This window comes from Perca flavescens, chromosome 19 (assembly GCF_004354835.1).
Source record: "Perca flavescens isolate YP-PL-M2 chromosome 19, PFLA_1.0, whole genome shotgun sequence".
NCBI classification, from domain to species: domain Eukaryota; kingdom Metazoa; phylum Chordata; class Actinopteri; order Perciformes; family Percidae; genus Perca; species Perca flavescens.
Genome location: NC_041349.1, coordinates 5,148,410 through 5,176,401, shown reverse-complemented (window position 1 = coordinate 5,176,401; position 27,992 = coordinate 5,148,410). Strand labels below are relative to the sequence as shown.

The 27,992-nt window shown below is 39.4% G+C and overlaps 3 protein-coding genes across 3 annotated transcripts in view; all 3 read right to left on the bottom strand.

The window, feature by feature from the left end:
- Positions 1-27,992, bottom strand: part of LOC114574062 (low affinity immunoglobulin gamma Fc region receptor II-like) — a 392,591-nt gene that overhangs the window by 103,977 nt on the left and 260,622 nt on the right. The gene's annotated exons all lie outside the window — the stretch shown is intronic.
- LOC114545259 (butyrophilin-like protein 1) overlaps positions 1-27,992 on the bottom strand; it is a 49,070-nt gene that overhangs the window by 13,981 nt on the left and 7,097 nt on the right. The gene's annotated exons all lie outside the window — the stretch shown is intronic.
- On the bottom strand, positions 2,206-14,129 carry LOC114574077 (coxsackievirus and adenovirus receptor-like). Its single transcript, XM_028606390.1, has 4 exons — positions 14,008-14,129; positions 9,618-9,974; positions 2,852-3,205; positions 2,206-2,724 (listed from the first exon to the last, which is right to left on the bottom strand). The coding sequence occupies exons 1-4, from the start codon at positions 14,054-14,056 to the stop codon at positions 2,501-2,503; spliced, it is 984 nt and encodes a 327-aa protein (XP_028462191.1). The 5' UTR covers positions 14,057-14,129; the 3' UTR covers positions 2,206-2,500.

Sequence of the window (27,992 nt, the reverse complement as noted above, 5' to 3'; positions counted from 1 at the left end):
TTGCTATGATTCATATTGTTTTTGTCACTTAAAATGTTTTGAAAGAACATCTGAAAAGTGGCTGGAATCACATCTACTTTTCTCCATCACTGAGAAAAATTCTGGATCTGGCCTTAACACCGACCGGTGGTGGGCTGACTAGAATAAATGTAGGATTTATTTAGAATTAAGTGACAGGTGATACAACTGTGCACACCTCATAGGAAAAGGATGTTGTTTAAAAGTAATGCTCGAGTGTACCAGAGGGTCCCATTTACGTACTGAGGATCCATCTGTCCTCGCATCTCCCCCGTGTCTTAGGGCCCAGACTCCTGTTGCCTTTGTATTGGCCAAAAAATTGCACTTGAACACACCGCAAAGACTACAGCCGACGGTTAACTACGACGTACGTTCTGCACATGCGTGAGAATAACTCTCCATGCCAGCGGGCAGTGATAATATATATTCTTCCTTCAAAATGGCCAAGACCAGAAGCCAGACAGGACTGTGGACATATAAACTATCATGATATGGGAAGACTATTTACTCACCACTCATAATTTATGTTCCTTTTTTGGAGAGAAAAAAATGTTAGATGAACAGTTGAAAATGGTACTGGCGTTGTCAGCCTTTGGTCGACTCAAAAAGAAAATATGAGGCGGAAAATTTCGAGGGCGTGCTTAGATGAGGAATAGGCACATGTGAGGGAAACAAATAAGGTAATGTACAGTACCTGATGTGTACAAGTACAACAGTGGAAACAGAAGGAAATGGTGTGACACAGCAGACCTGGGGTCAGCTCAAAGAACAAAATGTGAACTGCTAATATAAATAAAAACAATGAATATCTGATTGAGAACACTTTATTGATCTTGTTCATACAAAAGTAGCAAAACATGAGGATTCAAATGTAACAAAGTGCAAGTATTTTTTGTTGAAATGGTACGCTCATGTCAGCTGTGCAATTCACATTATTCCATAACACATTTCCTTTTACAAACATCATGTCATTCTACATTCTAGATAATAAATACAGTTTAAAGTCTTATTACTGACTCGTCACTTCAGTTCCCCTGAGATATTATTAGCTACATGAGATGATTTAATAAACAGTATTCAGAGTTTAATCAACTCCTCAGGGTAAACCACACATTAGCAGCCTCTATAAGCTTATACAAATGACACAATCCCTAAAGGGATGAGAAAAAAAACAATACAAAATAAACAAATGAAATGCCTGATCAGACGAAAAACACACAAACCGATAACAGGTAGAAGAACTCTTAACACCTCATTATAAAATACTAATAGGCATGTTTAGAATGGCTTGGCTTATAAAATACTAATAGGCATGTTTAGAATGGCTTGGCCTACTAAATTGCTGCTTGTAGCTTTCTGAAGAACCATTGTAATCCTAAGGCACTTGATATGCAACTAACTGTACTGAATACTACAGCGTCACTGTGTACTTTTACTTCAGAGGAGAACATTGTACTACACATACTGTACCTAACAGAGAACTTTGCAGATTCAGAGTCTACTCACAAAATATCACGAATAAAATATGCTAATTTTTTCTTAAACTGTCCAGCATTATAATCAGATTCAGATTCATTGGCCAAGCATACTTACATACACAAGGAATTTGACTTTGGTAGGTGTTAACTCTCTATACATTCAACACATAGACACATAGTAGTAACATACTGTACAATAGAGACAGCAATATAAATATAGGCACATATCAACATAATATACAAACATACAAATAAGACAGAATATTAAGACAAGTACACATGGAGTGGGACGTAGAGTGCAAAAAGTAATAGTATTTCTGTGATAGAAACACTGCAAGCTGCTACAGTTTGCTGCTCTGCTGCATCGCAGACTGGTAAACACACCTGACTACAGGAGACATCAGCTCAGACTGGAGGAGTATGTAGAGTTGGTGAGGTTCGAGTACGGATCACGTTCTCACCACAAACAAACTGCTCCAGAGTTCGATTGAACTCTGCAGGTCTCGGTACGCTGGTTTGGTCCACTTTTGATGGGCACCAGAGTTTGATTGCCGCATTCTCACCTGCCCAAAAGAACCGCACCAGTGGGACAAACAAACTCTAGTTCCATTCAAACAAACTCTAGTTCTAGGGTGAAAACGCCCTTAGAGATTTACAGCCTGGAAAAATAGCCAAAAAAATAAAACTTCCCAAAGTTAACACCAGAAAAGAAGCTGGAAGTTCTCCTAGGAGAAGGGACAGCAGCTCTACTGACAGCTAAATATGTATCTGCCTGCCACAGCCTGAGTGACCCCAAAATTACAGGCAAAACACTGGAATGGATATGTGGCGTTAATTTAAATGACCGGGAAACACTGATGTATGAAACTGCCAAATAGATTAATTTACTTGTTAATCAAATAAATATATATATTTTAGGTTGTCGAAATAAAAATCTAATTAATTCTTTCAAATCTCAAAATTTTTAAAAAGCAACAGAGACTATTTCTAGTCCCTGTGAGTTGTCAAACAAGCGTAGTGGCGGGCGCTTCATCAGTAGTAGTAGGAGGGACTGATGGGGTGTTAGGTCTTCTATATATCAGGACACCAACCACTGCAACAGCTAAAAGAAACAGTCCACCTGCAACACCTGCTGCCAGTCCACGGTATCGACCTACAGGAGAGGAGTTTCTATCCTCAGGGACAGCATTCATGGAGTTTTCATCCATGGAGCTTCCACTGTTAGAACCTGGAGATGAATAACACACATGAGTCATTAAATGTGTGATAGTGGAGCAGCCTTCATCCTCTCTGATGTTAGAAACTGCAGCTACAACCTGATACTCAGAAAAACTCACTGAGAGAGACTCACTCACCTGCTGGCTCTGGAACCTGCAGACGGATGATTCTGATTGGCTCAGAGTCGATGTTGGCTCTCTTTTTACGTCTGAAATCAGCTGATGCAACCCGACACTCATATGTTCCGTTGTCAATGCTGCTCACATTCTTCAGAGTTAAAGACATGTCTCCATCCTTCAGATCTCTGTCCACCAGGTCCACCCTGTCCTTAAAGTCTGGATTCTGTTCGTCGGTTTCCAAGTATCCATCGCTATAAAAGAGGACGTACTCTGGCTCCAGGTCAGGTCTGGTCCACTCTACAGCTCTGATGGAGGAATCAGCAGCCCAACATGGCAGAGTGGCATCCTGTCCAGCTAGTACCACAATCAGGTCTGAAAAACAATAATAAACTACTATTAATAATAAGAAGTCATGTTATTTCAACAGTTGTCTCCAGGTTTGTCCCTGCAGAAGGTCTCTGTAGAGTCTCACCTGATGGAGACGTTCACTGATCTGTCCCAACTGCAAAGATATCACAGGACTTTATTACCACAAGGTCAACTCTTGAGAAGGCGTATAAGGTTGTTACACATGAAGCTGATTCCACACTAAATCTATTCACTTCAACACTTTTCATTCAAAGCAACAGTGTGTCTTTAAAATCATGTCATTGTTTGATTTAATCTGATCTCTTTCACAGTCAGCATCTGTAAAACAGCATTAAATAACACCAAGTGTCCTCATGTAGGACATGTTGCTTGTGTTTCCAGCACAGGTTGAACTGTGCATCACATTGCTTCAGACAATCTCAACACTGCACACCCCAGCTGTTTTCCTCCCTCTCACTGTCCTACCTACAGTTTACGGTCTCTCCCTCTTTCCCTTTTTTACGCACCAAGCCTAAAGGACTGGATTGGTTATAATCTAGGGGGCAGACGGCGATCACTCTTTGGCACGACAACGGCAATTGTTACGTGAAATAATTTCTTGCATGTTACTCGATGCATGAGGTGACGAATGAATCAATCAACGCACCTTAAATGGCAATATGACAACTTTGACTCTTTGTTTTGTTGTTATTGTCTCTTGTGTTGCGCACTTAAAACAGTTCTTCAATCACATTAAAGCCAATGATGGGGCGTTCAATGTCACTGCTGGCAACTAGGATTGGGACCACAACAGGTTTGTCACTCATCCCAGCCACAGCATTCTTGGACAAGGTGAATTCAATTTCCATCCATCCGTCATATGGAATGTCTGTTCCATTTGCAGCTGATAGCTCCACTATCAATAGCTCCCTCCTCAAGCAGCTCCTCCACTGGTTTCACCTTAACATCTTGGAAGTATTCTCTTTTCCAGTTCGTTCCCACTATTGATACCTGTGAACTGGTGTCCCACAGTATTGAAGTGTCAACTCCCCCTAGGGAACCTCAAACTAGGCATATCTTCCCTACTAGTTTGCCTGCTTGGGTGCTCTTAAGTTGAACATATCCACGTTGTCTGTGTTTTCGGCAGGATGAATCAGAATTTTGATCTTGTTTGTACTGGCTGAGGCATTTCTCATTCTACAACCTGATGCCCAGTGTTCTGCACTGACACACTTACAACAGTGACTACACCTTCCATCCGGATTGGACAATTGACACTGCTGACACTGTTTACTATTTACAGTCTTTGGCTGTGGTCGATATTTTCGGTTTGGCTGTTCACTCACTCTCATTGGTTGAAGCTTAGAGGTCTGGTGGAGACTGGCAATTTGAGTGGTGAGGTTCTGAATAGCTTCACATATAGCTTTATTACCTTGGTCCACCTTTTCCATCAGTGTATCACGTTTGTTCGTCTCACCGTGTTTGTTCTTATCGTTTGGTTTGTGCGCATAGGTTTCCTTTCCACATTCCTCACTTTCCTCACTAACTGCTGCAATTTTGATCATCTTTTTTGTTTCCAGAGTGTATGCAGCCGTAATTTTCTCCAAAAGGACTTCATCTTCAACTTTCGGATTCTGTAAGTATGGCTTTATGTCTGCACGGAAGGCATCATCATGGAGGCCATTGAGTACTGTTTGTGCTGTACCTCAAACCAGATTTAACTCTTTCTGAAGCAAAGACAATTTCTTGTCTCAGATCCATGGCTCACACTAAGAACTGGATGGGTGTTTCTTTTGAATCTTGAACAGCGTGCGTGAGGGAGTGGTACAAGTCTGTGGCATTCTTCTCAATGTAATGAGTCCGTAATATCTGTCTGAGAGCTTGCAATGACAGATTAACTCTTCTTTCAAGATAAATCTTCAGTTTTGTTCCTGGAGTTATAGCTTGAATAACAGCTTCTACGACTTCTCCCTCATCATATCCTTTTTTCAGTGTTCTTTGGATTTGTCTTTCCTAGCTAGTGTACACTAGTTTATCCTTTTGATTTGGTTCTCCAATTTGTCCAATTATTTTGAACTCCCTTCTGTACAGTGGATGGACAAAAGAAACATTCTGGGAAGCTGTTCCTGTTGCATTTGGGACAGAAGCATTTTCTCCTTCTTCGTTTGGATCACTGGGTGCGATATTATTTTCAACCACCGGGTGGTGCTCTTGCGCTATTTGTCGGGGCTGGGATACGCCATTATCGTCATTTTTGTCCTTTACTTGCAGCAATAGAGACATTCCTTCATCCTCTAGTGAAATAAAATCTTCCCCTTCTAGATACTGGAGAATATGCCTCCTCACCTCATGAGGTAAGTCTTTGTCATTTTTTCCCACTGTTAGGCTGAGTGCCCAGCATATATAATTCAACTCTGGTGCTGTCAGTGTCAGTAACTTTTCTTCTATCTCAGCCACAAGAGTGATGATAATGATGATGATGATGATGATGATGATGATGATGATATACTTTACTGTCCCCGAAGGAAAATTTGTTTTGGACTCCGTTCTGCAGCTTTACAAAGACCACACAAAATACAGAAAATAAACATCTCTCAACATATCCTCTCATGCAACACAAAACATGCTCTCATATACATTAGACAAGTACCTGTAAATTGTAAGCACATTAACTCCCTTTTCCAATGGCAGTTTATAAATTGAACAACCCGGTCGGCTGCATTCTCCGCAATAAATGTAGCACAGCGCTTGCACAATGAGATATTGCACAACCCTAATAGCCTATTTATTGCATAACTAACATATTGCACTGCCCCAATAGCCTACGTATTGCACAACTAACATGTTGCACAACCCCAATAGCCTACATATTGCACAAATGACACAATGCACTGACATAATGCACAACCCAAATAGCCTACATATTGCACAACTAACATATTGCACAAATGACACAATGCACTGACATCTTAACCAACCCCAATAGCCACAATTTACACAACTAATATATGGCACAGCCCCAATAGCCTACGTATTGCACAAATGACACATTTCACATAACCTATGCAGTACACAATGACATATTGAACAATCCAACAGCCCATGTATTGCATCACTAACATATTGCATAACCCTAATAGCCTACTTATTGCAAAATGACAGTGCACAACCCAGCCAGCCTACATGTTAGTGTTGATAAGCTTAATGGACATAAGCACAAATGAGTGTTCATATCGGTTTAGCCTGCATTTATGAACCCTGAATCTTCTACCAGAGGGTAACTCTGGGTGAAGTATGTGGGTCGGGTCGGAAACTATTTTTTGTCTGATAACCGACTGCTCATAAATTGTCTGGAGAGGCAGATGGTTTTTGATCCCCATAATCTTCATAGCTGTCTGTACCTGACGGGCGATCTGTGATTTGGACTGTACTGTCAGGTTACCATACCAGGCTGTGATACCGTATTTTAGAATACTCTTTAGTATTGCATGATAGAACAACAACATACATTTTTGTTCGACTCCAAACACTCTAAGTCTTTGTAAAAAATGCATCCTCTGTTTATGTCTGGAGTGGGGAGCATCTAGTGGTCCTTCCAGCTGAGTGCATTATTGATATGTACACCAAGGTACTTGTAAGAGCCAACCTGAGTAATGGGTAAGTTGTTGATCACTACAGTACGGTGGCCGACAGGGGCAAACGCCCTGCAACTTCAGAAAACACATTCAAATAGACAATACACAAGCAAATTAAGAAAACTTCATTAATTTGACAACACATGTGCAACATTCAGCAAATGCGCTGCATATACACACAACACAACCAAATATACAAACGCGCTGCAATTAAAAAACGATGCAAAAAGAAAAGCAAACCCCGAAAAAAGAAGCAATGCAAAAAAAAAATCAGCATGATTGCCGTACTGTTTAGTTCAAAAACATCCAAAACACCAAAGGAAGACGAGCCGACCAAACTCGAGCTTTTATTTTGAAAGGTCGAAGCTCGAGCAAGGCACCAGCCTCCCAGCTGAGACGGGAGCAGACTGTATATTACTAATATATTATATTATGTTATTAATAAGGGCATTAGACAGGAGTTCTCTTTTTACTATGCAGCCATACCCGACTCTAATAAAAAGGCAGAAAAGGGGTCGAATGAGGTTTAATTAATTAATGAAGTTGTTTTTCTTTTTGCATCGCTTCTTTTTTCGGGGTTTGCTTTTCTTTTTGCATCGTTTTTTAATTGCAGCGTGTTTATGTATTTGGTTGTGTTGTGTGTATATGCAGCGCGTTTGCTGAATGCTGCACATGTGTTGTCAAATTAATGTATTTGTTTTCTTAATTTGCTTGTGTTTTGTCTATTTGCATGTGTTTTCTGAAGTTGCAGGGCGTTTGCCCCTGTCGGCCACCGTACTGCAGGCCTTGTGTCACCTATGGCCTTTGGGTTAATCACCATCTCCTCAGTCATCTGTGCCACGCCCCTGCATATAAGCAAAATGAAAAGGATCCGAAAACACACCAACATATTGCTTAAGAAATGATACCATTATCCTCTCAAGACATTTCATGACAATGGATGTCAGTGCCACAGGCCTGAAATCATTATTCACCTTTGGGCAAGTTTTTTTAGGTACAGGTGTATTTACTGATTTCTTCCACAAGGTGGGGGTATGACATGTGAGTCTATTGATTTTTGAAAGATTGGGCACCATGCAGGTGTCAGCTCCTCTGCCTTTGTCTTTAGCAGGAATGCAGATATTCAATCTGGCCCAGTGGCCTTCTCAGTACATAAGTCTTTAAAGAGCAGTCTGACCTCCTGCGGTTCTATCACCAGCCTTAAGTCCTGCTCTGTGACAGAAATTGTCTCTAAAACATTCTTCCATTCAGAGGAGAAGTCCTGAGATTCAAATCTTAGATAGAAGTCTTTCAGTTCATTAGCTTTTTGCAAGTCATCAGAAGTACTGATGCATTTTTGAACTGGTGTCATATGAGTACTTACCTTCATCGTGTCCCATAGAGGTTTTGAGTTCATTTCTGTAAAACTCTGTTCAATTAATTCTTTATGTCTCCTCCTGGCTTCCCTGAGCATGTGATTAAGTTCTGTTTGCACAATTGTCAGTTTGTACTGTGAAAAACCTGGAAGTGACAGTTCCAGTTTACAGTGATTAAAATCCCCTAAAATAAAGATTGGGCCCTCCGGAGTGCGCAGTAACAGTTGGTGTACACAGCCAGTGATGTGTGCTGCTGCATTTGCAGCGTTTCCACTGGGAGGGACATACACACTGCAGAGGATGATGTTGCCAAACTCTCTGGGCAGATGCAGGGGTCTTAGGCTCAAGCACATTAGTTCAAAATCGGGACTGCAAATAGTTTTGTGCAGTGTATGTTGCCTGCACCATTTATTATTAATAAAAATACAGATGCCCCCCCCCTCTGTCTTTACCCGACGCCTCACTCCTATCGGAGTGAATAAGAGAGAACCATCCACCTCACACAGTGAGTCAGGAACATCAGGACGCAGCCATGTCTCAGTGAACACCATTATAGATGACTCACAGTACTTGTAGCAGGCTGAAGCGTTGGTCTGTAACTCGTCCATTTTAATTTTCAAAGACCTCACGTTACTGAGGATCATGGAGGGTAGCGGAGTGAGTCATTGATCGGCTCCTGTACCTGATCTACAAATATCACCTATGAACAACCCCTAAATACCCAATATAATCAGTTTGTCTACATAAATCTTTTCACAATCAATACTGATATTTACCAGAAGCTATTTCAGACAGAAGAAACAAGAGCACAGAAATGCTCTTTGCACGCTGTAGGGCAGAATATTCATATCTCACACTGGGCAATGATATTTTAGGGTGTTAGAGAGTGTGGCTTGGAAGGGGCGCTGTGTACTGTCGGGGAGGGGGCCTCTTCTATTTTTACAATGTTCATCAAAGCCTTTATATAACGACAATACTTTTAGCTCTTTAAAGTTTTACTTCCTCTAGTCAGTACTCCTCTCATTACTGCCAAACTCCACCCTCTAAATATTCGCCATTGTGTTGAATTCATATCATTCCTCAGATAAAGAGTTAGTTATACATAAATGATGTTATGTGTTATCAAGTATTATTTAGGACATTAATTCATAGTCAACAAATACCTTATACAGTATGAAGCAAAGGCCTACTCTATGACCCTTTTACATAATGCATATTCTGTAAAAATGCACACTAAAATCCTACAACACTAAAATAAAGCAGATATACAACCCACACACACACACTCACATACAACCAGCCTATATTATGCATACCAAAATGATGTGCGTGTTTCTTTGCATCTAAACTGGGAAAGTGGATTCCAATTACAAGTGGTCGAGCATTTGGAGAAACTGCAGCTACAACCTGATACTCAGAAAAACTCACTGAGAGAGACTCACTCACCTGGGTCTGTAACCTGCAGACGGATGGTTCTGATTGGCTCAGAGTTGATGATTGCTCTTTTTTTACGTCTTGAATCGTCTGGTTTAACTCGACACTCGTATGTTCCAATGTCATTGATGTTCACATTCTTCAGAATTAAAGACACGTTTCCGTCCTTCAGATCTCTGTCCACCAGGTCCACCCTGTCCTTAAAGGATGGATGCTGTTGGTTGGGTTTTAAGTGTCCATCGATGGTTAAGAGGACGTAGTCTGGCTCCAGGTCAGCTCTGCTCCACTCTACAACACTGATGGAGGAATCAGCAGCCAGACATGGCAGAATGACATCATCTCCAGGGTGCACTGTTACCACTTGTAGGTCTGAAAAACAATAATAAACAATAACTAGAAGATTTCGCAAGACATTTTGACAGTGTCCCTGCTACTTGGTGCACATCCCAATGCTAATACTACCGGTACTAAGGAAGCTATATAATTTAGGTACACTGTAACAAATTACCGTAACAATATGGGATTTTTCTTACAGTAATTGAATTAAAGTTCTTCCTAAATACAGTGGAATACTGTAAATGTTGAGGCATTTGAGGAACAAAATATTAACAACAAGCTGCTGTACAATTTTACAGTATACTACAGTATTTTTTTCTATCCTTAAATTATCTTAGAACATATTTCAGTTGGAGATGTCAGTTAAATTAATGGACAGGCCCTCACCCCACTAAACAAAGCTCCAGCTCGGCTGTCAGAATGGGCCAATTTAATACTATCAATTTAGAGGGGGGATGTGAGCCCCCTCTAAATTGATAGTATTAATGACGGCCGAACGACCCCTCCCAACTTAGACCACTCTGTGTTTTATTAAATCTGATTGGCTTGGCCGAGAAACCGACTTCCCGGAAGTTATGATCACACAGTAAACTGAAAATGTTGGAGTGGATGAAAAAATATGAAAAAGAAGTGGTCAGCCCTGAGAAGTTAATATTAAAAATAAAACACTTAGAGCGAGATACTGCCTTTTCTGTATTAGAAAGGCCAAGGTTAGAGCAAGGGGGAGCACTCACGAGGTAGGACCAGGACCAGCAGCAGAGGAATGGCCGGTGCACTATCAGGCATGTTGGGCAATAATATGTGTGCTTTAGGTCAAAGTTTTTTTTTTGTCTCCATAAAAGGAGTAGTTGTGGTAAAGGTTGTAGTAGTGGATACAGAGTTTGTGTGGCGGCACTGGTTAATATGGTGATTGGGGCACAGTCAGAGAGTGGAGGAGGGGAAAAAAATGTGTGTTAATCATGGTGTAAATGCTAAAACACACTGCATTGCGGGCTTAAATTGTGTAAGAAGAAGGGGAATTAGTGGGAATAGTTGTAAAAAGTTGCACTGCTGAAAAAACCTGGACGTTGAAATTGTATGAAACTGTCAGAGTTGGATGTGCAATGTATGGTGGGGTGTAATGTAATAATGTATGGAAGAGGGCTGAATGACTTTGCATTTAAAAAGCTGAAAGACGAAATGCATTAATTACGTATGTTTAAAATAAGATAGGATAAGTTAGGGCACAGAAAATGCAGGTGGAGTGTAAGTTTATTAGTTCAAAGTCTGAGGTCTTTGAAGTAACTTTTATTTTGTCAGACATATGTAATATGTTATTACTCAAGTCCTGATATTAATTACTGTTTTATACCCTGCTAAACTGTGCAAAATTGTAAAACTTGTGATGACAGTAGCAGACACAAAAGTCCCAGTTTCACTGGACTGGGAAGTGAAACTTTCTCAGTTTCACTTCCACTGAGGAAGCTGTGCAGAGCTTTAGCACAGGCCGAAAATAGTTCTACTAGGCCCACAGAAACTATGAGACTGAAAACTATGGTGGATGTTTTATATGATAAACTGTTTCAAAGGTCACTTCCTGCTGACTGTCTTGTGTCAGTATCACCTGTCGGTCCAGTTTGTTGTCGTCATCGAGCCGAATCACAACCTTGGAATTCTTTCTTAGTCCTGCTGTGACCTTTGCTGCTAACACTTTATAATAATGGTACATGAATTATCATGACTTCATGCATCATGAATTCAGTACTATCAGTGACTTAATGCAGGAACAAAACATGAATTAATGCATCAGTTAAGGTATTGGAATTCTGATTTATTAATTATGTGCATGCCTTCTTCACAGGTTAATCTGTAGTTAAAGTGGCTGAAGAAACTAGTTAGGTAGTGTTGGAATCATGATTACCTAAATCATTACTTCATCATGTTTGTGGTGCTGACCTTCTCCATCTTTAAGATTGATAAATAAGATATGATTATTGGTGGCATATGCAGCAATCATCTTTGTGACCCAACAAATAAACACACATATCAAGACATTTCTTGTGTTCAGACACTTAGAAGTTAGTAAAAAGTCAAATTCATAAATATCTTGCTTGGCAGAGCATTGTTTTCAGGCATAACTGTTTAAGTACCTTATGTTGTTGTGAATAAAGCAATTAGAAAATGCATCTACCGTGTTTTGTCAATGGTAGTGACCCACTCCTTTAATTCTTAATACATTTAATTTTATGCCACCATTAATCATATCTTATTTATCAATATTATGGACCAGGTCTGCACTGTTGAAGGGCCACAAACACGATGAAGTCATCGTGATTAATAATCACTATTACAACAATTCAATTTTCTAAGAATATACGTACACTGCTGTGACTGCTCAGTTTTTTGAAGAACACATCAACATCATTAATAAATCAGAAGTCATGATGATTGAAATTCCTTAATTGATGCATTAATTAACATATTGTTCCTGCATTAAGTCATGCATGGGATACTACTAATCCTTGTATTTTACTGTTAGTTCATGATGTACTACATATATGAATAGTTTTTTTTTTCATGCATGAAGTCATGATAATTCATGTACCATTATTATAAAGTTTTACCCCTTTGCTGATGTCCATGGAAGAGTTCCATTATTATTATTATTATAATTACTCTAACTAATGATTATTTCCGTTATTGATTCATCGGCTGATTATTTTCTCCATTGATCAATTAAATTCACAATACAAAACATACAGGGTTATTTGACACTCAGGATACACACATTTTATACTGTTTTTATTTTTAAAATGAATGAATGAAAATACACCGTGAATGGACTGGTCTTCAGTACCTTTACTGAGTGACTTCCAACTGAGGAATGCAATTTAGGTTCATGTTGTAGGTGTTGTAGCCACGATTCACATGTATGTCACTCAACAGTCTCCTATGTAACCTCAGTGTTTGTTGAGTAGGAACATTTGACAGCTCTGTGTGGATTGGATTGTGAGGATGAACATTGAGAGGAGCGTTCTGTGTGTGCCTTCTTTGTAGTCACCTGCTTGCCTTTTCTAAATTCTGAGCTCAGATGGATTTCTCTCACCGATGTCCCCGACAAAAAGGTGGTGATACCGGCAGACAGCAAAGATAGTCTTTCATTGACATGCTCCCATGATATGTCTTTTATACCCAAAACCTTTTCAGCTCCCATCACAGTTATTAAGATTTCATGTTTGACTCGATGTGTTTGATGCTCTCAGGTTTTAATGTTTGGAATGTGCTCTGTGGATAACTGGGGATGGTATATTTCCTCTGGATGTGTTCATTCTGGGGCCTTTTTACTCTTTAAGAAAGAAAGATGTGTGAAGATGTGTGTGTTCTGTTAACATCCTGTTGACTCAGGCCAAGCTGGCCTCATGACTCACCAGGGGAAACCAGGTTGGGGCGGGGGGGGTGTTGGCCTGTTGACCCAGCTTTGTTGCTCAGGGGTTTGGTCTTTGCACGCTGTAGGGCATAATGTTCATATCTCTGGGCAATGATATTATGGGGTGTTAGAGAGTGTGTGCCTTGGAATGTGCGCTGTGTACTGTTGGGGAGGGGGGGGGCTTGTCTATATGTATGCAAACGCTTACTTTTGAAGTGTGTATAGGTTTTTACAGTTAACCCTGTTCAGGTGTTTTTAAGTTAGACGATTCATTAAAGAACATCAAAAGTCAAAGTCTCCCCCCTCTCTCTCTCTCTCTTTTACCCTCCCCCCCCCTCCCTGTCTGTCTCACCCTTCCTTTCTCCCTCCCACTCTGTCTCCTCCCCCTCCCTTCCTCTCTTCCTCCCGCCAGTTTTCCAAACTGCGTAGTTAGAAACGTGTGACGATCCCTCTTTAGAAAATCTCTGCGTGTTAACCTGACAGTCCCTCACATAGCCTACTTACAGATATACGTACGCTTAATTCAGAAAAACATTTAAAAAACATTATTCATACATTTTACAAAACCTGAAACTATCTGTTTTAAACACATTCATCATGAAAACACGGGTAAGAACTAAAGTCTACATGAATGTTTTGACAATAAAAGCGGATATTTACCACAAGCTGCTTCCGAAAGAAGGAAAAACAGGAACAATAATGGAGTCATGACGGTGACAGGGGAGAGAGAGTTGATTCGCCGAAGACTTTCTCTCTGCCGCTCCCTGTGTGTTCTGACTCTATCAAGGAGCTGCACTTGTAGGAAGTGGTCGGCTCTTGGAGGCTTCTATTTAAGCAGATTTAAAGTGGGCAGATCCCACGGCTCAGGTTACATAGGGCTTCACACTCGTAGAAACGTCTGGAAACGTCTGGAGGCACCGCCCTTTCCCTGCATGTCCTTTTTGCATGTCCTTTTTCTGTGAGTCGATGATAAGACGATAAGATGTTTCAACTTCCAAATATTAAGGCAAATTGTTTTGAGCTTGAGCTGATCAAGACATTCAAAAGAAAACCAAACTGATAAGGGGTTAAGTTAAGGGGCTTTCACTCAAAGTTTTACTTGCAGACAAACTGCTGATCTGACAGGAAACAGATGCACTCAACTGTATGTAACATATAAATAAACTCTTTTCACATCTTTATGATGAATGCAGTTCTGTTTCTGTCTGTCTACTGGGGCTTTTGTTCTTCCAGTGGTGGAGCTGATTATTCTGTAGACTTCCCGTAAATGAAAGCCTTTCCAGTGAAATGCTCCTCTGGAGAACAGGGTGAAAGCTGCCTCCTGCTGGCTGTCTGACTGCATTACATCATGCTTTCTTTCTTCTCAAAGCCACGGCACTAACCTGACTCCGCCAGATGGATCGCTTCGCATTTGCTCGGTATATCCATCTGGGAACTTTCCGTTGGAGAACTTTTGGGAAGGGGCGGAAATACTGGTTAGCTGATTGGATGAACCATCTGTCTATCACCTATGTTGGTGATAGACGGGCCAAATCAACCAATCAGATCCACGAAGTGTATGAAAATACAACCACAAGCCCGCCCCTGCTGCTGCAGGCAAAGCATAGCTCGTAAGCTCAGCATGCAAGCAACATGTCGGTAAAGGAGAATTGCCGTTTGTGTAACGAGAATTTAGGAATAAAAAGACACCATTTCAGGTTCCCGGACCATATTCCAAAAGAAGGATCCAAGAGAAAAAAAGCATTAGCGAGCGGCTAACAGAATTAGGGCTACCGCTGGCTGAAAATACTGGTTAGCTGATTGGATAAACCATCTGTCTATCACCACCTAACCCGCCTCAAAACCATCGCTGATTGGCCCGGTCGTTTGTCTAACGGCTCCAAATTTTCTCTGCCTCAAGATGCCAGACTGATCTGAGAGAGGAAAACTGGAGCTCGCGAGATCAGGACGCTCTCACGAGGCTACCACGGCACATGATTGGCATCTTTCTTTATTAACACTGGACACTTATTATGAAAAAATCCCTTTTTCTGGGATATGGGGTGTTCTGTTTGTGTCTCTGGTGCTTCCACACACATACAAACTTTGAAAACAACCATTCATGCTGTTTTGAGTGAGATACGGTTTCTGAATGTGTCCTGCCTTCAGTCTCCGGGTGAGCTGGTCAAAATCTGCACGGCTTTCTACGTAACTAGCCGAGACGAAGTGGCCTAGGGGGCTAACCGTTAGCATGCTTGCGCTACCAGCTACCAGCTCGTTTTCAATGGCAAAACACTGCTACAACACACACAAATTCACCCTAATCTACAAAATAAATGGTATAGAACTACTTCCATGTCCCTGTTCTACAGGTATTCCACACAAAGTTGGAAGTGGACCCTCGTTCAGAAGAAGTCTCCCGGCTAATCCTGCCTTGTACAGGCCGAAGTTAGAGAAACAGCTAGCTAGCTGATGTAAACCTTACCTAGCTACTGAGCATGTGCGACTGCCAACAAAGATGTTACAGAAGGTGAGAGGTCTCACTCTGTACCTAAAACAGAGACCAGACACTAGGTGAAAAGAACAAAAATATGGTGTTTTTTGAAAATTAAACCATGTAAACCTATGCTGATTCAATCTCAAATTACAATTATGGACCTGAAAATGAGCATAATATGTCCACTTTAATATAAAGTGCTCAGCATAAGTGAATACACCCATGATGAAGAGGAATACAAAATCTACTTTTGGAAATTGATCTTAATGCCTTAATTAAAAAAAAAAAAATGAGTGATGCAAATCCAACACACCTGCTGCGATTCAAAAACATGACAAAGTTGATTCAAAACTGACATACAGATATTAGCACTGCATTAGAAATTAGTGTCATTTAATAGATATTCTACAAAAGGACTGAAGAAATGGCTGTTAACATGTATGATTTAATTATCTTAGACAAATTATTGTTAATGAGAAGATTTGAGTTCATTATGATTTTTTTGAAAATCATTATTTATTATTTTAGTGTAGTTGTTGAGTACTGTACACAGCCTAATATTAGATATCCTGATCCACCCTCCACACCAGATGGTGGCGGTAATTCACCAAGAAGAAGAAGAAGAAGAAGAAGAAGAAGAAGAAGAAGACACCTTCTGCCATGTTACTTCACCAACAGGTGCATGCTGGTTGTAGCTAACATGCTAAATGCTAACATGCTGATGGATGATCCTCCACTTCAGGTTCAGACAGGTGAGTTCAACAACACGCTCTCTGGGATGGATGGTACTGTTCAGAGTTGCTAGGAAGCATAGTGTTGTGTGTATGCCTGTGTGCACTAAGAACAAAACTGCAGTGTGTGTGTGTGTGTGTGTGTGTGTGTGTGTGTGTGTGTGTGTGTGTGTGTGTGTGTGTGTGTGTGTGTGTGTGTGTGTGTGTGTGTGTGTGGCTGAAGCTTCTGTTGAGTTTATATTGTTTATATAGATCTGTGTTGTTGCCATGCAGCTTAATAATGTTCTTCTCTGTTTTCTGCTGCAGAGTGTTTCTGAAATTAATTTTGGACACTCTGTGATGTGGTGTCATGTGTCTGTTGACATGTTGATCTTTATTTTGTCGCCTAAATATGATTCTAATACAGTTGAATTAAAATCCATAACTTAAAGAGCTCTGGGGTCTCATTTATAAACTTGGCGTACGCACAAAACAGGGCTGAAAAAGTGCGTACACCACTTCCCATGCAAAGGTTGTGATTTATAAAAAACAAACTTGACGGGAGAATGTGCGAGAATGTGCTGTCTTTAAAACTATGCATATATCATCAAATGTCAAAGTCTGGAAATACAGCCGTTAAGTTCTCGCGCAATCGTTATGCTCTATGTCCTCGTTATCGGTCCAAACTTTAATACTGTTCATAACAAAACCTGCATGAAGAAAAGTGTGTTTGCCTATTACATTTCGATTTCAAATTATATCTCGGGTGGGGGATACCACTAGTTGTTGCTGTGATTTTAGCAAGGTGTTAACAATCACAAATTGTTGTAGACTAAACATATAAATACTGCGGTCTACCCGTGCGTAATGCTGCATGATGGCACTGCTGGCCCTGCAGGAGGACCGCAATGGAAGAATCAGGAGAGAAAGAGACTTCAGGGACCATGACGATGACTGGCTCATATGGCGATTTAAATTCTCTAATATAGCTGTAATAGTAATATAGCTGTGCTCTTGGATCTATGTACTGAATTGGGTCCAGTAGAGAGGGCAACGCGCCGGAACCGTTCCATCCCAGTCCAAATACAGGTCCTCGCCACTCTGGGTGAAACCAGCTGTTTCCAGAGGGAAATGTCAGACAGATAAGTGTTTTTTTTAATAAATATTATATATAATTTTCAACTTCATCACTAAGGCTTGTTTGGATATAATATATAGTTATGTTAAATCTTATTATATACGTCTGGTATATCGAAGCTGTCCCCGAGTGCTGTAATGCCTGCCGTTTTGGAAGATTTTATTAATAAAGGTAGTCTATAGATCCAGTTTCCCTACACTGTGCGACAATAGGCCGAAATTATAATTCAATTGGCAGCATTTCCGAGTTTTTTTTTTTTTTTTTTCTCCGCCAGTCGTCATGATTCGGCATGTTTCGGTGTAATGAAAGAACAACTGCCAGGGTCATTAACCTACTGATCAGCATTCACGAGGTGCTTTACATTGACTATTTATGGTAAAAAAAATTGATTGAGTGAATTCAAGTTCAATATACAGTAAGACTATAGCCTATAGGTTTAAATGTATTTCAATTCATTCAATATATGTTCCAGGCTCTTTAGCCATTATACAAGTTGCTCTAAAAGTAGCCTACTACTAACTAACCTATACCGACAGTATAAAAATAATACGATGAATTAAATTGTAGTATCTCATCAGCTTATGTGACCTGCGCACTGTTGGAAGAATGCGTAATTCTAACATTAATTGAACATCGTCGCCATCTACTAAAATCATTGGCACTAATTGCCTTACTGTTTATAAGCTTTATAGATCTATTTACATGTAACTTTATGTACGTATGTGAATATGTATGCATGTATACACTTTATTATATACAACTTATATATGTAGCCTACAGAGTAGTGAAACGTTCATGTTTAACGTTACCTTGTTTATCTTTGTTTTTAGCCATAACGTTATGTCTGTTTCTGTGTTGAAAGCTACACCTAGCCAGACTCAAATTCCCTTGTGTTTACTTGGCCAATAAACCAGTTTCTGATAAAAATCCGAAATATACTGTAAGTTCTTTATTTAGTATCTTTGCAGAGACCCCCAATTAAAAACAATTCAATTTGAGTCAAAGGCACCACGGTCTCGCTGTGTGGGCTGGCTCTCTGTTCTTTATCTGGCCTAGCTAAGACCAGCCAAATCACTGACTTATTTATTATGTAATGGGTAAATGTCAATCAAGCACCTTCATATTTGTTTTAACGTTAAATACCCTTAATGGTTAATTTGTTTGTATTTTTTTTAGTGAACTGACGTTCATTTTGGGTAACAAATGGACCCAACTATCACTAAGGCTACAAGCTCCCCAGCTATATCAGCTGTTATTTTTATGATTTTGATCATATATCTTGTGACTATACCTTCGTTACGGTCCTAAGGAGGAATAAGACAGTTGCTGATTGTTGTTGATTTTGGTTAAATATGCCAAATGAGTGAGGGTAACCTGCTCCTTATCCTTCTCCTGGTTATCCTTTGAATGACACAATCCACACACACCATGCTCCCTTCTGAACTGAGCATGTGTAAAGAAAGAGAAAGGTGCTGTGCTGCCACCTGCTGGCTGTCTGACTCAACTGATATGATGCTTTCATCCAAAGAGAGTTTTACACTCAGCATCTTATTGAATAATATAAGAATACATATATAAAGTTTCTTATTTTAATGTGTACATCTGTTCAGGAATGTGTAGTTATTGCCCAGGGGTATAAAAACGTACAGATTAAATACAAAAATATGTGCCAAAAGGGAACATAGTAAGGATGTGTGACCTGGCTGTGTCACGTGGCTTCAGATGACGGTTCAGATAGTAAAAAAGCTAATATACTTGTTGCTGCCCTTCAGCTGTCACAGTTGGCTTTGACTTCATGTATTAACTTCTAGCTGTGTTCTCATCAACATGACCATCTGCTAGAAGAATTGGATGTATCCATGGAAGTGTGTGTGCCGTCTGAACTTGAACACTCTCTGAGGTTGAATGTGTGATTTAGACATCACAATACAACATGGCTGCTCCAAGCATCAACAGTAGGGAAAGCTTTATGAATATACTGTTTATTAGCACTTCTGTTAAATATCTTGGTTGGTTGGTGTGTCATTGAGTAGGCCTGTTCAGTAATCTGTGCCCACTGTTCAAGTGTTTAAACATTAACATGCAGAACTGATACTAGACATTCCTCTGAAACATCCTTACAAGGTTAGGTTTCTGTATTCATTTCTGTAATTATTAATATTAAAGAGTTTTACAACAGTTACACACTTCACAGCTGTATGTTGACACGATCTTGAGAATAAAACATTAAATTTTTACATATTTGTAATTTAGAGGCTGGCTGGCTAGTAAAGTAGTTTGCTTGCTAGGGGGGGGTAATTGTTTAGCGGTGCAGAAAGAGAGAGGTCTATTATGGTCTTTTTTTTTATTAAATATCTTGGTATAGGATATTAGTTTATCAACTACAGTTTATTTTGTAATGTGTAGGTATGTAGAGATATTTTAAAAGATATATATATATATATATATATATATATATATATTAGGGCTGTCAATCGATTAAAAAAAATTAACTAATTAATCACACAATTTGCTGTAGTTAATCGCGATTAATCGCTTTTTTAAATTGAGACTGAAGCTTATAATAATGGATATTTAAATGCTAAATCATTGCAAATATGAAGAAAAAAACAAACAAGGAAAGGTTCTGCTAAGTTCAGAATAGGGCTGGGCGATATGGTTGAAAACTGTATCACGATATAAGTTTTTCATATCGGTCGATATCGATAATTATTGATATTTTTTATTACCTATTTAAAATAAGGACCAGGAGAAAAATATATTAAATTTAAACATTTTTATTTTAAACTTAACCCTGCTCTGATTATAATCCCCTCAGTTGTAAAAGCAGAAATGTCAACACAACCATGGAAAACACTCAAATAATTCAAATGTAAACAGGTCTAAAATCACAATGAACACTTAACAATTATGTCTTAACATTAAGGTGCAAAATTAAAGAATAAGTAAGAAGTGCTTAATAAAGTGTCATAAAATAGTGCAAAGTGTTAGCTAAATATAAGAAACCTGAGAAGGAACTATTTTCTGCAGGTTTAGTGCTAGGTTGGTAACCTGGCTTCTGGACAGTGCTCAGCATGTCTGCCTCCGTTATTTCTTTGTAGCGTTTAGTAAGGCGCTGATGCAGAGTACCTCTCCATGGTGGTCTGCTGCTTGTAGTGTTTAGTAAGGCGCTGATGCAGAGTACCTCTCCATGGTGCTCTGCTGCTTGTAGTGTTTAGTAAGGCGCTGATGCAGAGTACCTCTCCATGGTGCTCTGCTGCTTGTGCCGTGTTGCAGCTGCAGATGTTGTTGGATGTTGATGGCGAATACGGCTGTGCTCGAAAGTGTGAGCGCGGCTAAAGTGGTAAAACAAGTTTATGGTATTACCAGTGTTGGTCTGACGACATTGGTCGGACTACGGTCAGACTTATAAAATCCCCAAAACTGCGATACTGACTTTTCCTGTTTTATCAACGATTTCCTCGCTCACTGCGGCACTCACTTTCCACTCCATGCCGGTTCTGTTATTGAAGAACACGAGACAGCGATGTGGCGCAACCAAACTGATACTGTTACATGATTGGCTGTTAGAGTGTCACTCCCCACGTTGCTAGGTTGCCAGAGAGTGAGGGCCTTTGTTCATGCAACCAAACTTGATTCACAACCTCTGGTTTCTTCTGATGAAGAAAAACAAGTTATCAAACGTTTTATCGACCGCATTTTCTATTGATATTGATTATGTTTCTATCGCGATACATATCGTTATCGTTTTATCGCCCAGCCCTAGTTCAGAATGTTTAATATCTTTCAGAACAACAGCAGCAACAATTTGGCTTATTTAGTCCTGCTGAAGGCTGCTGAAACGGCTAGAAACTGTCCCGTCCCCGGCTGCTGTCGCCTGCCTCTCGTCTACTTTACAGGCGAGGCGCAGTTCATCTCCAACGAGCCTATGTTCAGTTCATCTCCAACGAGCCTATGTTCAGTTCATCTCCAACGAGCCTATGTTCAGTTCATCTCCAACGAGCCTATGTTCAGTTCATCTCCAACGAGCCTATGTTCAGTTCATCTCCAACGAGCCTATGTTCAGTTCATCTCCAACGAGCCTATGTTCAGTTCATCTCCAACGAGCCTATGTTCAGATCATCTCCAACGAGCCTATGTTCAGATCATCTCCAACGAGCCTATGTTCAGATCATCTCCAACGAGCCTATGTTCAGATCATCTCCAACGAGCCTATGTTCAGTCGCCGGCAGGGCAGTCGGGACTCACCCGGAAATGGCGTGCGGAGTGAGGTGACGTGACTCGTCTCTCAAAATCTGACGAAAATCTTCTAAACTGACCTTTGTTGAGCTGAAATGAAGACAGATTCAGCAACTGTACGGCCTATTTCTCTCTTCAAATGTTTTCAGAAACATGTTTCAGTGAACTATTTTAGTACAATATGAGATCGTGTTCTGAACGGCCGCCATGACAGTCTGGCTCTCAATATCCGGAGAAAACAAACCCATGTGACGCGTTCGTCCAATCAGCTGCCGGTTTTCATTACTTGGGCAACAATACAAAGTAGCGCCGCCTGCTGTTATGGAGACGTATTACGTTTCTCAGCCGCCACATGAAGTAATCAAACACAGCTGCGTTAATTTCGTTTTTTTTAACGAGTTAAAAAATTAACGCGTTAATTTTAAACATATATATATATATATATATATATATATATATATATATATATATATATATATATATATATATATATATATATATATATGATAATGTGTGTAGTTATGTATATCTCGTTGTACGTTTGGTATCTCATGGACATATACACATGAATAGTTATTCCAATCGTTTAACACGTGTTTTTAGAAGGAACATTCAAGAAAAATGAAAAGAGCCTTTTGTCCGCTCTCACAGTCATTTGTTTACTTTCCTCACTTCTGTTTTTATGGAGCTAAATCGGGGCCAAATGTTTTGTTCATTTGAAAAAAATATATATAGTTGAAAAAATAAAGCTTGAAATTGAAAATTTAAGTTTTGGTCAAAACTTGGAAAAAATAAAACCATGTATTCAAACTTAAAATAAGTGTACCAATTTTTCTTTCAGTTTGAATAAAATATAGATTCAATTCTGGAATTATTTTGAATAAATTATAAATTTTCATTTTTCACTTTAATATTTGTTTGTAGTTCCACATTTCATGTTTTCAGATTCAAAACTTATTTTTTTTACGCCTTCAAATCTTTTTTTTACGGCTTCAAATCTTTTTTTTTCGTTTTCAGATCTGTTTTTCACTTTCAGATAATTTTTTTTCGGTTTCAGACTTTTGGCCCTGATTTTGCGTGGGGGGCGTGGCTTCAACTCAGAGGGGCGTGGCATTATGAGTGACAGCCTATCAAAGAAGGCAGAAGACTCCTCTGTCATGTTGACTTCAGGAAATGGTGTTACTGTGAGAACTATGACTGAATGCTTTCTATCCACTATATACATGTGATGTTTACTTAATAAACTGATGCAAGTGACAAAGTTCCATTTAAAAAATTGTATTGGACAACACATGGTACCAATTACACTATAAGAGCAATAAACTGATTGTGCAGTTCGGCAGGAACAATGACTTCTCCCACTTCCATGTATGACATTGAATGTAGCACCACAGTATTCTTTCGGCAGTCAGCATAGCGTCCGCTCCGCTTAAGGCAACCTGCTGGCGCAGCCCACAGGTAAGACATGTGAAAGATATTAGCCTTTTTGAATAGATACTTTGGGACATTATCCCCGCAGTGGCATTTTTTTTGTCATTAACACATAAAGGGAAAATAGGTGGACAGCTGGAGATGAAGCATCGCTAGCACAAAAGTTAGCATTAACTAACGTTAGCTTCACACTAGCTGGTGTTTTTACACCAATTTTAGTGTCCAGCTCAGTTTTTTTTTTGACTTTAACGTGTAGTGGTCTTTGTTAACCTGTTTGTCAGAATGACCATAACTCGACAGTGGCTGCCTGCAGCCGTACAGCCTTATAAATGTAAAACATTATAGATAACTAACATTGCTAGTGTTACCTTTTCATGGTTAGTTTAAACAACATAACTTGTCCTGGTCCGCTTTGTTAATCAATCAGTCAAAGCTTTTATTACGGACACACACGGTCCAGAAAACAGACAGTAAGACATACAAATACAAAAAGACAAGTTAGTGTATTCTGATACTTAAGTTAGGCTGTGGTAGAAGCCTTCAAAGTTTGCCCACTTGGCATATTTTGTAAAGCATAACTGTCATGCTGTTACATGTAACGTTATAGTGTAATTTATCAGGCCAGAGCATTAATGTAAAGTCATATTTGTCTACTCTATAAAAGGAGACCTTCTTCACTGCAGCCAGTGTCAAGTTATGGTCATTCTGACAAACCGAGGTTAACAAAGACCAATACACGATAAAAAAAAAAAAACTTGAGCTGGACACTGAAATTAGTGTAAAAACACCAGCTAGTGTGAAGCTAACGTTAGTTAATGCTAACTTTAGTGCTAGCGATGCTTGATTGCCAGCTTTGTCCAGCTGTCCACCTATTTTCCTTTTATGTGTTAATCACAAAAAAAAAAATGCCACTGAGGGATAACGCCGCAGTATCTATTCAAAAATGCTAATATCTTTCACATGTCCTACCTGTGGGCTGGTGCCAGTGAATACTGTGGTGCTATAAGTCATACATGGAAGTGGGAGAAGTCATTGTTCCTGCTGAACTGCACAATCTGGCACAGTTTATTGCTCTTATAATGTAATTGGTACCATTTGTTGTCCAAAACATTTTTTTAAATGGAACTTTGTCACTGGCATCAGTTTAAGTAAAAATCACATGTATATAGTGGATAGAAAGCATTCAGTCATAGTTCTCACAGTAACACCATTTCCTGAAGTCAACATGACAGAGGAGTCTTCTGCCTTCTTTGATAGGCTGTCACCATAATGCCACGCCCCTCTGAGTTGAAGCCACGCCCCCACGCCAAATCAGGGCCAAAAGTCTCAAACCGAAAAAAAAATATCTGAAAGTGAAAAACAGATCTGAAACCGAAAAAAAAAGATTTGAAGCCGTAAAAAAAAGATTTGAAGGCGTAAAAAAAATAAGTTTTGAATCTGAAAACATGAAATGTGGAACTACAAACAAATATTAAAGTGAAAAATGAAAATTTATAATTTATTCAAAATAATTCCAGAATTGAATCTATATTTTATTCAAACTGAAAGAAAAATTGGTACACTTATTTTAAGTTTGAATACATGGTTTTATTTTTTCCAAGTTTTGACCAAAACTTAAATTTTCAATTTCAAGCTTTATTTTTTCAACTATATATATTTTTTTCAAATGAACAAAACATTTGGCCCCGATTTAGCTCCATATGTTTTCAAGCGGAACAGCCAATCAGATGTCACAAGATGGCCCCCATAGTGTAATGGGAGGAACCTGATGTTTAAAAGTGACACTCCTGACAGTGGAAAAAGAACAAAGTTGTGTAGCGATGTGATAAATGAGGCACAGCAGACCTGGGTCACTGAATACAATATAAATAAAACAATGAGCATATAAAAGTGCCACAGAGAGAGAGTGTTAGTATGCTACACATGGCAGTGTTACTGTTACATGATGGACAGAGATCTCTTCAGTTGATGATATAACCTACACTTATTTTATGTAGGTAACTAGTCATGTCTCATATCATTTGTAGTATTCTCATTTTTTTCACATTTCCTTTTGCAAACATCATGTAAATCTATTTCATAGACGATACAGTTTAACATCTTATTTAGTGACTGATTCTTCCACCAGGTTCCCCTGAGATATTATTAGCTGCATCAAATGCTTTTATAATTACAATAACAATATTCACAATGTAATCAACTTCAAAGAGTTTAAACCATTGGTGAGAATATGTAGGTATACAGATTCAATCATTGGCAAATTATCAAAGATGTGTTATCAATATTAATAAAGTTATGAATATGGTTATTAATAACTTTATCAAATCAACAAACAATCATAACGGGGCACCACCCTGAAACGTCAGGGACCAACCAATAATCAAACTGTGAAACAGTCTCATTTGGTGGTATTCCTTTAAAATACAGATCTTAATCCAGTTAATCCATTGGGTATTCTTTAAAGGAACAAAAGGAAGGGTGAATTCAAGCAAAGACCGGTTTTCAACCAGCTTGTTATTACAGTATGAACACAAATAATCACAGACAACTGCTATTAAAAGTATAGTAGAATTTATTAACTTCACGTCGTTTACTCGAGATTCTAACTTAACTCGACGTTACAGCAGAATCTGAGGTTTTGTTTAACAAGAGAGAGAGTTATTTTCCCCGCTCCTATCTGCGAGCACACAGCTAACTCTGTGGTAACGACAATCACACCCTTATCCGTTCCATGGGGATGATATGCAGTGTTTTGGCTATATCACCGAGGGTAGGATTATGGCTCCACTTGTCCAGTAATTAAACTTCCCGCGGCGGGGAGTAAAAGCTACAGTTCACACAGTTTGAACACAACTTCAACATTATCTGGATCAGAGATACCTTCACAGCCATACAGATTAATAATCAAAGCGTGCAGTGATAGCACGATATTAAAGAGATCACATTAATGGTAACACAACTAGCAACAATAGCAAATTACTCATTAATAAAATACACCCTGTTCTAATCTGCCTAGAACACTATGAAACCTCTTGTGGATGTGCAGTTTGCTTAGTTTGTTCGGCGGATCCTCCGCGATGAACAGAAAGGGAGTTAAAACACGGGCCCGTGAATTAACGAGACAGAAAAGCTCCCTCCGGCAGTTGGATTCTGAGCTCTGTCAGAGTCGACTTGGAAAACAGGGTAATTTACCCTCTGCAGATTTGGTGAGAGACAGAAATTCTCTAAATACATAATTACTATAGTGTTAGAGGTCCAATATGTAATATATTTACTGTAATAAATCCAAAAAAAGAACCCAATTTGTCACCAGATATTAAGGAAACATGCTAACTTGAAATACTATCTTTTAACGGTAATTGAAGCCAGCAGACTTCCAAGCCAAGGTCGACAGTTTCTGTGAATTCGTTGAAAAGCAGGTAACTGAACTGAAATAAATTTGTAAATAAATGCGACTTATATATGTTTCTTTCCTCATGACGCATTTTTTGAATGATGCGACATATAGTCCGGAAAATACAGTACCCATGCTGGTTACTCCCAAAAACAATTGAGAAAGCCAGTAAAGTGATCCCGACTGGTCCTGGCTAACGCCGCCATGGTAACCATGCTAAATATACTAACTGCTAATGTTACCGGATAACTAGGCAAGCGGGCCACGGCTGTTTAGAAAGTGAGAGTTATTTTAAGCCAAGAGAGGGGGCCAGTAAATCGGGAAGAGAGGACAGTCAGGTGGCAGGTTACCTCGGTTGGTAGAGCAGGTGTACATATATAGAGGTTTACTCCTCGACGCAGCAGCCGCGGGTTCGACTCCCACCTGCGGCCAGTTGCTGCATGTCAATTCCCCCTCTCTCTCTTTCATTTCTTCATCTGTCCTGTGCAAATAAAGGCCTTAAAATGCCCAAAAAACAATAAAAAAAAACAAAAAAACTTGAACTTCCCCAAGTCTGGGGAGGAGGAGACAACTCCCTTCCAGTATTTTGAATTTGTACTGCAGTAACTATTTTAAACACTTGCTGTCAGTATTACATATTGGACCTTTTAACTTTTCTTGTTCTTTAAAGCAACAGCACTTTTCATCTGACGTTGACCAGAGATAAAAATTACTAATATTATCAGAAAGCTAAAAATAAAAAACTAAGGAAAAAAAACTAGGAATGCTTGTCAAGGAATTGATAGTTTAAAGTGCCAGTGTGGAATTAATGTGCTTGTAATGTGCTTGGTCATTTTACAATCTGATCACTGTAGGCAGAAATGATTTATTGTACCTTTCTGTTCTAATTCTCTGTTGTAAAATTCTACCAGTTGACCTATTACTTCTCATAAATATATGATTGGGAGGGTGAGTGGGGTCATTGAGGAGTTGGTCAGTTTTTTCTAAGTAAGCTCATTGCACAGCTGAGCCTGGTCAAGTCCGATGATCTTACTGGCCATCTTGATCATGCGCTGCAGTCTCTTTTGGTCCTTACCATGCAGGTTACCAAACACGCAGATAAGGCCAAAGGACAGAACACTCTGGAGGAGACTTTTATAAAACATTACAAGAATGTGTGTGCTAGTTCTCTTAAGGTAAAAGTGGGCATTTAGGCAATAGCTCACTACACGCCTTCTTGTGTTGTGATTATAACACAGCTAAGCGCCATTGTTGTTG

Bases quoted from the DNA above. Each gene is read 5' to 3' on its own strand.
- LOC114574077 (XM_028606390.1), bottom strand. From the start codon at position 14,056: ATGACTCCATTATTGTTCCTGTTTTTCCTTCTTTCGGAAGCAGCTTGT. The intron at 3,206-9,617 runs GTGAGTGAGTCT...ATTGTTTTTCAG, and splicing joins TCTGCAGGTTACAGACCCAG to ACCTGATTGTGGTACTAGCT. The intron at 2,725-2,851 runs GTGAGTGAGTCT...ATTCATCTCCAG, and splicing joins GCAGGTTCCAGAGCCAGCAG to GTTCTAACAGTGGAAGCTCC.